The sequence below is a fragment of the Phyllopteryx taeniolatus genome, chromosome 1 (assembly GCF_024500385.1).
Source record: "Phyllopteryx taeniolatus isolate TA_2022b chromosome 1, UOR_Ptae_1.2, whole genome shotgun sequence".
NCBI lineage: Eukaryota > Metazoa > Chordata > Actinopteri > Syngnathiformes > Syngnathidae > Phyllopteryx > Phyllopteryx taeniolatus.
Window position 1 is genome coordinate 13,617,299 of NC_084502.1, and position 14,176 is coordinate 13,631,474.

A 14,176-nucleotide genomic window follows, 5' to 3' on the forward strand; every position below is an offset into this window, starting at 1 on the left:
CGTGGCTGCCATTCTGCGCCTACAGCCCAAACATCCAACCGCATTCATCCATAGGCAATGCAGGTTAAGTGTCTTCCCCAGGGGCACGATGATGACATGCGGTCGAGCAGGGATACGAGCCGGCGACCCTGCGTTTGCAGGGCATACGCCTACCCTTTGCTCCACGCCAACCACAATATATTGCCGTTCATCCCCAGAAGAACAGCATGCCACGGAGGCATGCTGGTGGCAGCAACGTGGTTTGGTTTTGTTGTTCTTGAGCTGGACATGGGGCTTTAGTCGTAGTTGTGTCACTCAAACACTTCCAAATTCCAGTTAGTGTACGGCCAAAACAGTAAGATGTCTGCTGGAAAGCTGAAGCTGAAGAGGAATTTCACCTCTCAGGATGGCAATGACCTCAAGCATGCATCCAAAATTCAATGTCTGGAATAGCCCAGCATGTGCCCAGACCAAACCAAAGCCAACTTACTTTAATGCACGCACAACACTTTAGGGAAAAAAAAATGTTAACGGCTTATCTCACTGCAGAAAGAGAAAAGTAGGAAATGTCGGGAATCCAGTGGAGTAAAAGTGAATGTTGACGGAAATATGAATTACAAAGTAAAGTACGGATACATGCAAACTCTACTTCAGTAATAAGGTATTCAAACTCCATTACATTACATGACCACTTAGAGATGCATCAAATAAAGACATAATGCAGAAGATGACTTCCATTGTAGACTATACTATTGCATTCATGTATTCCGGATGAAGCATCATGATACTCTGATTCCTACCTCTATTGTAATTGACATTACTGGCGAACACAAAGAAAAATGTGCTAACAACAGAATAGAGTGATTGCTATGTTGTTGAAAAGGAACATAAAAAAAACCACCGATAAAGATTGACTCTGTGTTTGGCAGTGTGGATCCGGCCCAACGCAGGCCAGCAGCTCCTTCGAGAGCCGTGTGGTGGTGGTTTGTGAGAAGATGATGAGCAGAGCTTGCTGGGCCAAGTCCAAACATTTAATCCACTCCAAGACTTTCCGAGGCATGACGCTCCTTCACCTGGCAGCTGGCCAGGGCTACGCCACCCTCATCCAGACGCTCATCAAGTGGCGGTGGGAACAAAATATTACAATACATTGGTGATTTGGTGTCTAATGGTTTTTTGCATATCAATTATATATATATATATATATATATACATTTTATTTTTGTATTTTTTTTTTGTCTTCAATCCAGCACCAAGCATGCTGACAGTATTGATCTGGAGTTAGAAGTGGACCCTCTCAATGTGGATCATTTCTCCTGCACACCTCTGGTAAGAAAGCTGAGCATCTTTAGCTTGATCAGTGCTGATAACCAGTGATGCCAGTATTATAACCACTTACAGTATTTGAGTAACAAGTTGTCTGGCACGTTACTCTTTTTAAACTGATAATAAGTTTAAAGTTACTTATCCTTGTCACTGTCACCTTACCATTATGGGGAACAACAAACTATTATGACAAATGTTTTGTTTTTTCCGGTGAAGAGAAAGTTGTCTGAACAAAAGAAATCTAAAAAATAAAACACAAATTGAGAAAAGAAGACAAGATGAACACTGTTGACCAACAGAAAGGCACATTCGCTATTCACTACATCGGGAAGTCGTTTAGTAAAATAATGGAAATGACGAAGAGGTCACTACACCAAACACACCCGACACAGTCTAACGAAAATAAATATCCGTGTGACACAAATACAACCCGACAGGACAGTTAAGTTACACACACAATCTAATACTACGGGGCAACACAAACGACATGTAAACAATAACGATTAACGTCATTTAATGTTTCGGGGTGCTAGTTTCGTGGGTCCTCCCTGGTTTGAATGACATCCCTGGAGAGCGAGCAGGAATGAGAGAGAGCAGTTGGAGAGCGATTAGTTTCAATATTGAGAGTGACACAGTTATTTAAGGTTATGGGGCAAGCTGTATTTCACGTGTTACCGAAGATAGCGATCTTCTCACACACGGACTGTGTGCCCATGGAGTTTGTGTCCATAGGATGTAAGTTCTTTCCATTTTCGTATGCGTACAGTTGTTAAATACGCAAAATTAAGTCCGTGTCGTAGTGTTGTAACACTGGAGACGGCATTTTGAAGGTATGTCCCGTATACTTGTTTATTATTGGGTTACAATATCGCTATTCCTCATGAAGTTAATATGAATGCTTTTAACTTGTAGGTACTCCAGGATATTGATGTGTTGTTCGGCCAATAAGAAGCTGCGTAGTGTATGACGCACCGCTAGGTTAGTAGACTTGCTACGAAGCTGAACCCGAAGGTGGATGCGTTATTTTTTGGTGATCCTTTGGGGCAAAGCGCAAATGGACACGTGTTTACCCCAAGATGCAAGACAAAGTTTCACCACCGCTGCTTAACAATATTATATGTATATATTGCATTTTATTTCCCCCAACACACAATGGCAATGGCGGCACTGTACCTAATTTAGTGGCCAGTCAATGTATATGTAACGTCACACGCATACAAACACTTTTACTTGGAAGCGTACTTTTGGTGCACACGCACTCCTGACGAGAGCCAGGCTGCAATGTGTTCCGTCACGTGCATCACGTGTATTAACTACATTTTCACTCCTTGTATGGCCCACGTTTAGGTCACAAAATGTTAGTCTCTTTTGTTTCTTCAATGCAACCAAGCGCTTCTTCAAATCTTAATTTTTAAATGCATACATTTTTGCAAGAATGAAGTTATTTATTTATTTTTATTTTTGTTTTGGTTTGGTTTTTTTATTTGAGTTTTTTGAAGGCACTGATGGTGTAGTCTGCGATTGGCTGGCGACCAGTTGAGGGTGTACCCCGCCTCCTGCCCGATGATAGCTGGGATAGGCTCCAGCACGCCCGCGACCCGCGTGACGAGAAGCGGCTCAGAAAATGGATGGATGGATGATGGTGTAGTGCACATGTGTCAAACTCAAGGGCCTGGGGCCAGATCCGGCCCGCCACATCATTTTATGTGACCCACGAATGCAAATCGTGTGTGTCAACTTCCATTATTCTTGCTAAAATCTGTTCCAATTTTTTGTATGTTATTCATTTGTAATAAATAGTAATGAACTATTGTAAGCATGTTTTGCCTCCAAACCCCTTTTACAGTTACTTGAACAAGAGCTGAACAAACCATTATCCTTGACTTCTGTTTTCAAAACTAGTTATCCATCAATTTGTTGTCTATGTGTAATAATGAGGCGATTAAACATTGATATGGTTTTACAATCATGGCCCTCTGAGAAAAACCGTATCTACAATGTGGCCCGTGACAAAAATGAGTTTGCCACCCTCTAGTATAGTGGTATAGTGGTACACTCGCCTGACTTGGGTGTGGGTTCAATTCCCACTCAGTGCGAATGTGAGTATGAATGGTTGTCCGTCTCTAATACGTGCACTGCGACTGACCGGTGACCAGTTCAGGGTGTAGTTCGCCCTTTGCCTGAAGTCAGCTGGGATAGGCTCCAGCACCCCATGACCCGAACCAGGATTAGCGGTGTTGAGAATGGAAGGAGATTTTTGCATGTTATGCTTTGACAGAGTTGCAGGCACTGTGTTTTTGGCTGTCAAATGTATTTAAAAGATTTGTTTAATTAAAAAGTGAATGCACTTTAACTTTTCAACCTTGCTCTGGTTTTTAAAATAGATTTTTTATGGTTTTGGTCTTGTCACTGTCTCAGCCTGTCTCGGTCTTGGTCTTGACTCGGTCGCGACACCCAAAGGTCTTGGTCTCGCTAGGCTCTGGTCTCGGATAATGTAGTCTTGAGCACATCACTACCGTGTCGTACCTTCCTGTCATGTGTTATGTTATGTGCTACGTTCTGTGCTTCGTTAGCTTAGTGAGTGCTAAGCTAACACATAATTTCTGTTGTTATGTTATGTTATTATTTATGTCAGTAAGTTGGGCTCATATTGTTTTGTATTTTTTATTTACCTTTAAGTTGTGTATAACACATGTATCCTGGTTAATGTGCCTTATGCAGCTGCTTAATGTAACAAAGTATTGTTACTTTTAAAGTCAAGTAACTAAGTTACTTTGTAAAGGAGTAATTAGTAATGAGAGTACTTTGTGAAGGTAACGGTTTCACCTCTGATGATAACATTCTAGTTTGTGGGGAAAATGTTGATTCTTGTTTTTTGACATTCTGGGTGTGATCAAATCCTCTCCATCTTGTTTTTCCTTTCTGCTCTTCCACAACTGTGCCAGATGTGGGCATGTGCGCTGGGTCATCTGGAGGCCGCTGTGGTCCTGTATAAATGGGATAGACGAGCCCTAGCAATTCCAGATTCTCTGGGGCGCCTACCTCTTTCCATTGCCCGCTCTCGTGGCCATACCAAACTGGCTGAATGTCTGGAGCAACTGCAGAGGGAGGAGCAGCAGCAGCCACCGGCTCCTCTACCCGCCACAACTCGAATGTCTTTTTCCCCGGCGCCCGACACGCCCGCTACCGACAGCTGGATGCTCAGCTGGGCAAACGAGAGCGTAGTAGCACCCGATAGCAAGAGAGGAGGTCCCGCAACGACGACAACCACATCCAGCAACACCAGCCAAAATCCAGGCTCGTAGCTCTGTTTGTACAGTGGTGCCTTGAGATATGAGTTTAATTGGTTCCTTGACCACACTTCACAAATCATCGTTCCTCACTGAAATGAATGGAAATGCCATTCCAGCCTCCCCCCCCAGAAAAAAGCAGCAAAAATTGTGTAATGTGTATTTTTCATGAGGAAAAAATAGCATTCTATAATATTATACTATTTAAAAGCATACAATTAATGACAGAATGAAATAGAATTAAACTGCTGCGATTGGCTGGCGACCAGTTCAGGGTGTACCCGCCTCTCGCCCGAAGATGGCTGGGATAGGCTCCAGCACGCCCGCGACCCTAGTGAGGATACGCGGTACAGAAAATGGATGGATGGATGGATGGATGGAATTAAACTGTTTTTGTGACACGTTCTCCTTCAAGTCAATGTGTACATTGTGCTGCTCATTCTGGTGTGGGCACCTTGGCCACCTAGGGACAGTGTAAGACACGGAGACAAGTCTCAGCTTCTCACTACGACAGTAATATTAGTCGTTCTTCGCAGATGATAAAGAATATCTCCTGTGAGTATTGTTATATTGTCTGTCTACGTGTGTTGCTGCACTGTCCGTGTTCAAATATCTGTTGCTTATGGGTGAGAACACCGCCACATACAGTAGATGGTAATTGTTAGCCAGTACCTATGGTCTTTCCCATTATGTGTTAGCATTAGCATTAAGCTAGCGGACTAAAGGCTAAACGACTGGCTGGTCTAAATAGAAAATGTGTCATTCTCTTTATGTTCAGTCTGACAGTCAGCTTCAACTGAGAGTTCAAATAAACCGCTTGCAGCTTCTTTTTTGAAGAATATTTGCTCATAATAATCTGCCAAACTGCTGCTTGTTGTGAAGTGAGTTGAGTCACTACGACAATACAGCGCTCCCAAGTCAAAGCAAAAAAAATCGGTCAAATAACGGCTCATGTCTTGAAATATTCCTTGTATCTCAAGGCACCACTCTACTTGGCTTCACATCAAATAGTAGCTGGAAAAAAATCTCATTCATCTGTCTGAATTCATTTTGTCTGTGTTGTTGTAGCTAACCATAACATTTTATGTTTTTGCAGACTTGAGGAGGCCCAGGTCAGAGCCTTCCAGCTACTACAGCAGCAGTGAGGGGCGAAGAGACCTCCCACTTGCTAAAAAGCATAAACCCAACCCACAACAGTTTCAGACGCGGCCTGACAAGGCAATGTCTGTTCCTCTTAGCCTGGAGCAGCAGCAGCTCCACAAGCTTTCCTCTAGCCCCAAGAGCCAGTCCTCAGAGGGCCCAGACAAGAGTCTGTCTATAGGCGGTAACACGGGGACAGCTAGATGGACCAGCAGGGAGAGTTTCTCCTGCAGCAACATGGGGAGGAAGGGCCCGGGGGTCGGCGGAAGCAGCAACTTGGGGAAAGAGAAGCTCGTCACCCGGTTACGCCAGCGGGAGCCGCTCGGCAGGCTGGTCATGGCAGACAGAAGCGTGGCTGATGCAGAAATGCTGTCCTATCGGGATGATCTGGAGAATCACGACTGTCTCACGCAGATGGATAACCTACAGGTGAGAGGAACAACCTTATCATCTTGGGTAATTAGTTCCAACCTTTCACTTGTCACGATTCCGATCACAGAGCCAAACGGTTAACCTTACTTGTCAAAGAATAGATTGTCTTTTATCATCTCTCTACAGTCATCATTTTTTGTCTCAACAAAACAGGCGAATATGATGACTCTGGCGGAGCACATCATTGAGGCAACACCAGAGAGGATCAAGAGGGAGCACTTTACTTCTGCAGACTCTTTGCCAGGAGACACATCAGGGGTTAACAACACAATGAACTGGCTGGCCAACTATCTGGGAGATGTTGAGCAGCTGCCCAGCATCTTACACTTGCGGTAAGGAATGACCTTGGGTCGAGGGTAGCCTTTGTGCATGTCGTTGCAAAAATGCCTTTCTTAAGGTATGTGAGATTGTGTTTTCTAAAAGGATCATCGAGAAAATATCCACTCAGAGTGAAACAATGGTGCAGCTATACCAGGGGTCACCAACATGGTGCTTGTGGGCGCCTACGCTCAAAAAAATCAAAATTTGAAAAAAAATCAAAGTCATCCGTCACATTTAACGTGATAAATTGGATTCAATAGAAGTATTCATTCAGTGTATCTGGAAAGTTTAGCTGGAAAAATCTAATCAAATCCTTTGGTCAAAATGCAACATTTCAGTTTGGCGCCCTGCTGTAAATGTCAATTACAGTGAATTAAAGAAAATACATTTACATGACTTGAAACCACAAACTAATCTTTTTTTTTTAACAATTTGAATAATGACAAAAAAAACTACTTTTTTCAGTGCAAGGGCCACAAGAGTAGCCCGCGGGCCTGTTCTCACAATAGCTCAGTCCGTGTTATTGGCTAGTGAAGATGGGACATTGTGACTTCCCCAGGAACGTTGTAAAAGTGAGCGTTTGAAAATGTCAACACTTTTTAAAAAATGAAGTGTTTGCATATTGATAGTCATCTTTTTCCTACCTCGTTAAATGATTGTTCATAGCTGAGAAATCATGAGCATGATCAGTGTCTTCCCATAGATGAATCCCATTCATCATTGTTAATAAGATTCAGATACATCTGGATGGATTGAAATAGTGTCAAAAGCTTAATTTACTATAGTTCAGAAGTTCAATTCAAAAAGTGAAACTCAAGATTGTAGAAATCCAATAGCTGCACAGACAATCAAGAAACCGTGAAAATTATTTTGAATGTAAAAATGAGGCAGGAATTTGCTCTCTGAATGAACCTATATGATGTATCAGTACTGTAATAAATGGACTTTTATACCATATTCTAATTTATTGAGATTTACCGACAGTGTCTCTATAAACATATAGTGAATGGTCATTTGAGGAAATTGGTTATTTCAAAAGTAGGTATCAAACTGGTAGTCCTTCGCGTTTCGCTGTACCCAAGAAGTAGCTCTCAGTTTCAACAAGATTGATTGACCCCTGACCCACACAATCGCATGCAAAACCAAAAAGTCTGCTTTTACAGTTCAACAGGCCTTATTTAATATAAGCTCCCCAGCCTGCCATTGATGGTATGAATTGCTATGACAACAGATTGTATGATATTGCTGGAATATAACGTGGGAGTAGATTCTTTTTATCATTATTTATTTTATTACCAGTCTGTCAGATGAATGCGGTTCTCTTTGACAAGGCAGACTCTTTGATACAACTCTTGTATTGGAGCTCATTAATGTTCAGGGTCAAGTGTACCTGGCCTGTACACCTGTGGCGAGTGAATGCACTTTTACAAAACAAAATCAAAAACAACAAGCCTGTTCCCCATCTTTCCACAGATCTCTGTATAATGAGCCACTGACCCCGTCGTCCAAACCCAGCCTGAGTTCTGGGGGTTCTCCACTGGGAGAGGGGCCCTTAGAGAGGCCCACACTTCCATCACCGGCAGACTGGAGTGAGTTCATCAATGCCTCCAACAGCAAGGTGGAAAGAGACCTGGCCCAGCTGACTCTGTCTGATCCAGAACAGAGAGAGCTGTACGAAGCTGCCCGTCTAGTTCAGACCGCCTTCCGCAAGTACAAGGTATAGGCCCTCCCCTCGGGTACCGTATGACGTGCGGTGGATACTTGTAGCTCTTGTGTAGTGTTGGAGAGACATTGATGGGTTTGCAATTTATTGGCTCCCAAACTAGTATGAAACTGTAAAAAAAAAAAAAAAAAAGTATTGCAATGTTTCTTATCAAACTGCACACTTTCCTCAGTCTATCTCATTTGTTGTTCTTCCTTTGCTAATGTACACATGACAACATCGACAAAACAAATGTGATCTTAGCATGGGAAACTGGCTTGTGCAGAGCATGTTCTTTTGCATTGCCCTTCATATTGCTCCTCCTGGTACTCATGGTTAAGTGAATGGAGCCTGCTGCTGCTTGTTGTTAACTAGCTCTCTAAACACCTTTCCCACCTGTTCTGTTCTATACGACTTTCTTTAATATAATGAACTGTTTGCTGTCCTTGATCATCTGTGGTGCCTATCTTATCTACAAGCTAATACCGAAGGGGACATTTGGCAACTCAACAGTTCATCTTCACCGTCGACTCGCAGCTTCCTACTCAGGCTGGACACAAGCTAGGGTGGCATTCAAGTGAAGAGACCAAGAGACTGGACCAAGCCGCTCATATTTCAGGTGGCAAATGATTTGATGATTTGGCCTCTGACCCATCCCGCTCTACTCTCCAACAGGGGCGGCCGCTTAGAGAGCAACAGGAAGTAGCTGCTGCTGTTATTCAGCGTTGCTACAAGAAATACAAACAGGTAGGAGTTTTCAGTCAACCTACAGTGGAACTTCAATTTTCACGATTAATCCATTCCAAAAAGTCTGAGAAAACCGAATCATATGAAAACTAAATGCTAACAATAACTCCTATTTCCCATAGAAAAGAATGTCAATGCCATTAGCCAAAATTATGAACAATTACGATGCAATTACTCAAGTTTAACATCCAGAAAACCTTAATTCATTAAACAGTATCAATGACTAATGAATTGGGTTAATGAACATTAGACATCTCTTTTACATTTATTGAAGACTCATGATGGTGTATGAAATATGTTGAGTAAGGGGAAGGAGGAGCCATTTACATATTTTCCTATTCGGTGGTGTTTCTTGTCTTCTTTATCAAAGTACTTTGGAACTTTCCGTAGCCACACGGTGGCTTATTGAGCAGTCCCCCTCGATAAATAAGTCCCAAAACTTTCAAAATGCTTCCGATGAACGTGCGGTATGACGCTCACTCTTCAACACGCAATAAAGTTGCGCGTGTGCATGGGAAGCTTTGTGGTGGTGCTCGATTCCAGTAAATGAGTGGCCGAGTCACATTGTTAGGAGGGTGGAGTTTTATACGGACCATTTTCAACAAAACGGGGATAAAATGTCGGCCCCAAAAAATCTTAAAAAACTCAGTGGTAAGAAAACCTAAGGCCATACGAAAACTCAGGTTCCACTGTACTTGTTTTCCACTTGCTGTCACTAATCGAAACGCTGATACGAGTATCTTTCGACCCAAAAATTATAACAACAGTTAATGTATTGTTGCGTCACCGCAGTGCTTAACGAGACATGTTTTTTCTCCACGCAAGCTTACATGGATAGCCTTGAAGGTAAATGTGTTCACGACCGTCAGCCGAAGTCATTCCTAAAATCAGACCATGATGTTTTCGTATCGTTCTCGCTTGCAGTATGCACTTTATAAGAAGATGACGCAGGCCGCCATCCTTATCCAGAGTAAATTCCGCAGCTACCACGAGCAGAAGAAGTTCCAGCAGAGCAGGAGGGCCGCCGTGCTCATTCAGCAATACTACCGCAGCTATAAGGAGTTTGGCAGGCTCAAGCCTCACCGCCGTGGGGCGGCCGCTGGCCTGGTGCAGCACAAATTGAGGTAGAAACATCACGAAGTGAGAATTTCGACCCAGTCTGCAATCACTGGAGCTCGCCAAAGGGTCGAAGAGTTTATTATCCTTTTCAACCATTGAGTTTATTCTCATCAAACATTCAGTGGAATTGCATTTCATTTTGAATGATGCACAGAAGCTAGCCAAGATATTTGAGGTTAAGTCAAATCAGTTCATTTGTCTTAACATTGGGCCATTTCTTTACACCAGTAGTTATCAAACTGGAGTCCCTGGAGTCCCTAGGGACCCGTGAGTTGTAACTTGGGGGTCTGCAGAATCATTTCCAATAAATTATGTTGTATTGGGTTGAATTTTTTATTTTTTATTTTTTATTTTTTTAATTTGATTTATTTTGTTTTCTTTTTTTACTGCATACCTACATATGGGGACCAGTGTGCCAATAAAACATACATACTAAACCAGTGATTGTCAAAGTGTGGTAGTGGTACACAGGTTCCTCAGGTGATACGTGAAAGAATCATTGAATCAAATTTCCAAAGTGTACACAATGTTGCAGCGGTTGTAACTCTTTTTTAAAAATCCATTTGCGAAGCACACTTCAGTTGTACTTTTGGGTACAATACATTTGCATTGAATCTTTTACAACGAAGGATTTTTGCTTTCGAACCTTTCTTTAGGTATTTTTTTATGTTTTATCTCCAATGCCTTTTAATGAAATGATATGTTAATGTCCACACTGTGCATACGTTTGAGTGGCTAACAAGAATACTGATGGTGGTGGTACTTGGAGAGGTGAGTTTTCTGTCGGTGGTGCTTTGGACCAATTAAAAGCTCTGATGTGATTATGACGTATCATCACATAAAGCTGACATTCCTGCATGAATAAAGTCAGGGTTTGTTTTTGTTTTTTAGACCTAAAGACATATTATTATAGAAATGCAGTCCTTTTTTTTTTTTTTACAATAAAGGCGTCTTTTTCAGAATAAGTGGTGCAATATTATGAGACTCAAGTTTTATTTTGGAAATGGACTTTCTTCCCTCATTTATCTTCGACTTTAATGCCATAACATTATTACTTCATCTTGGAAATATATGATTTTATTCTTGTAAGATTATGACTTTTTATCCAGACAAAATACATCTTTGCCTTTTGTAAAGATTACATTTGTTCTCCAAAAACGTTTTTCAAGAAAATGGCAACTGTTTGGCGGCACGGTGAGAAAATGATTAGTACATCTGCCTCACAGTTCTGAGGACCGGGGTTCAAATCCCGGTCCCGCCAGTGTGGAGTTTGCATCTTCTCCCCGTGCCTGCGCGGGTTTTCTCCGGGCACTCCGGTTTCCTCCCACATCCCCAAAACATGCGCGGTAGGATGATTGAAGACTCTAAATTGCCCGTAGGTGTGAATGCGAGTGCGAATGGTTGTTTGTTTCTATGTGCCCTGCGATTGGCTGGCGACCGGTTCAGGGTGTACCCCGGCTCTCGCCCGAAGATAGCTGGCATAGGCTCCGGCGCGCCCGCGACCCGAATGAGGAGAAGCGGCTCAGAAAATGGCAACTTTTTAATAACCATAGCATTTTGTGGTACACATGTGGCATTTATGATGAATTGAGGTCACGAGGGCGTCTCCCCTGTAAGTGATCCGTGGGCCCAAAAGGTTTGAGAACTCCTGGTGTGAAGTATATACCTGTACTGTATATCATTTTCTTGATTGTGTCACTAGGCATTGCCTTATGAGGTTTTCCCCCACCTTTTGTGTTTTCCTTCAGAAGTGGTCTGCTTAGTAAGAGGCAGGATCAAGCTGCTAGGAAGATTATGAGGTTTCTCCGTCGCTGCCGCCACAGGTAGGCCCCCCCACATGGACATTCCCAACACGTTATGTCAAACCTCACATTGATTGCAAGAGTCCTTTTGCGGTGCCACTGAGCTAATCCGCTAGAAAGACTCTTTATATCCATGACCTTACCCAGCTTACAAGTCTTTTTTTAACGTGTTATTTTGGTTAGTAGCTCCCCTCTCCTCACTGTGATTGCCCCACCCCCGCCCCGCCCCCAACCTGTCCTCGCACCCCTCCCGCAGAGTGTCTACTGTGTGCTAATAGCTGTCTGGTATTGTTTTGCTGTTTATGCCAAGCCCCTTGATGGACCATAGACTGTTCAAGCGGGTGAGTGCTGCCTCAGCAACTCAGTTCGTGCCTCTCTCGCTCTCTCGTCCTCTCTCTCTCTATTCCTCTGTCTGTCGCTCTTTAATAATATAATGATCTTCTCCTGCGCTTTCGGCCTTTGCAATCTCGCCCCCTCTCACGCTCATGTTCTCCTTTGCTCTCTCTCGCTCTCTTTCCTGCCTCTCTTCCGAAGCAACTTCCTCCTCCATCACTTTTGCTTGATGCCTGCTTGCATGAGGGCTGCCAGCTGGAGCCAGAGGTGTATTGAAATGCTCCGAATCAGAGCCAGATCTTTGACAAACTAACAGAATTGGTGCAACAGGCTTTTTGTTCCTATTACCTGTCTTTCTCCCCTTAGAACTATATTACTTCAGTTGAGTTGGTTTACACAGAAAGACAGTTTGAGAGACTGCGGGAGGTGCTTTTTCTGATCACGTATGACTCTGCTGCATGTCAAGTGTCGACAACTTTAGGCCCGAAGGCATGCTATGGGCCTGTTGTTTTTTCAAGTGGTCTCTCTGTTTCATTGGCTGGCTGTTTGTCTTGTTTCTTGCCACTTGATGGACTGAGAAGGACAAACCATCTTCTTCTTGAAGGCCCAAAACTGCTTAAAGTTGAAACATTCGGGTGACAAATTAAAGGAGAAAACAACCAAAGTTGGTATAATAGGATATTCCCCCGTCTGTAGTTCAGTAATGTCAGCAGCAAATAACACTGTCCATGATTGGGTTTAGAAATATGCACAGAATGATCTGTATTTAGTCATGTTTTTCTGCTCGGTTCCTCTCACGTTTCTTTAACTCGTCACCCGTCTGTTGATCTTATCTGCGGAAATAAGCGGGCAGGGTTGTGCAGCATCCTGCGCTGTAGAGGATTGTCTGTGCCGTATTGTCTAAGAGGTCGGACATGTGAGGAAAGCATATAGGTCACAGGGAGGAAAAAAAACAAATCAAAATAGATTCCTCTACCCGCAGGGAGAGCAGTAATGGATTCTTACCTCCAGGGAGTACACCAGCTCAGCATGAGAGAATGCAGTATACACGCACAAGCTACACGCAGACTTGCAGGAATGTCACAATGAAGAAGTACCTGAGCAAAGTTCAATCCGCCGAGCCACGATGGTTGACGGTTAGAATACATTGCTGGGCTTCAGAGCGATTTTCTTTTTTTGTCGGGATGACGCCCATCTCTTGTACAGCAATTAAACCGTATGGAAAATAAAAACACTTGACACATATAAAGTCATCCTTCTGCCTGACTTTCCGTGAGTTTATTTATTTGCTTTGTATCTAAGTCGATTAAACACATTTTTTTTCATCAGTGGTCAGCGGAGTAGTCAAATCAATTGCCATGTGCCATATTTTGCACACAGGTGAAACGCAAAATAGAGTAAAAAGTCACAGATAGGTAAAAGACTAGAGTACAGGAGTGCCTTGAGATAAGAGCGAGCCAATCCATGACTTTTTCGAGATACCAAGCCGTCATTGGTGGTTCGCGGGAGTGGCGGCGTTACCCGCCACTGATGGTGGACGTTAATGCCAAGGCCTGCTTACAACCCCTTAACCCACAGATATTTGAAAGCAAACAGTCAAGCAACACACGTGGGAAGACAATCTGACCATACTCACAGTAATATATTCTTTATCCTCTGCAAAAACAATGAGTCATCTCCTTTCAGTTTACTGAGCTTAGTTGTGATCGTTTCTGTATTGTACTGCTCCCAGGTGGCCAAGGGACACACCAGGGGGATTCTATTTGATTATGTCATTACTATATATTGTTATACAGTACAGCATTATAGAGTGTTAATTTCCTTATTGAAAAACGAGATGAATGGCATTTTCATTCATTTCAATAGGGAAAGATGATGTGTTCTGAGTTGGTGAATGAATGAGTGAGTGAGTGAGTGAGTGAGTGTGTGTTGAATTAAATTTGTTTCTCAAGGCACCGCTGTAATGCTGAATCGATACAAACAGA

The 14,176-nt window shown here is 42.9% G+C and overlaps 1 protein-coding gene across 6 annotated transcripts in view; it reads left to right on the top strand.

Annotated features, from left to right (window-relative positions):
- camta1a (calmodulin binding transcription activator 1a) overlaps positions 1-14,176 on the top strand; it is a 358,960-nt gene that overhangs the window by 342,395 nt on the left and 2,389 nt on the right. For 2 of the 6 annotated variants that reach the window (XM_061773525.1, XM_061773541.1), the window contains 9 exons: positions 909-1,105; positions 1,230-1,308; positions 4,251-4,602; positions 5,692-6,164; positions 6,321-6,499; positions 7,962-8,205; positions 8,866-8,937; positions 9,862-10,061; positions 11,805-11,879. In XM_061773525.1, the coding sequence (XP_061629509.1) occupies positions 909-1,105; positions 1,230-1,308; positions 4,251-4,602; positions 5,692-6,164; positions 6,321-6,499; positions 7,962-8,205; positions 8,866-8,937; positions 9,862-10,061; positions 11,805-11,879 (1,871 nt within the window). Of the gene's footprint in view, positions 1-908; positions 1,106-1,229; positions 1,309-4,250; positions 4,603-5,691; positions 6,165-6,320; positions 6,500-7,961; positions 8,206-8,865; positions 8,938-9,762; positions 9,784-9,861; positions 10,062-11,804; positions 11,880-12,168; positions 12,200-14,176 lie in introns of all 6 variants that reach the window. The other 4 variants (XM_061773510.1, XM_061773518.1, XM_061773500.1 and 1 more) reach the window with 4 other exon arrangements.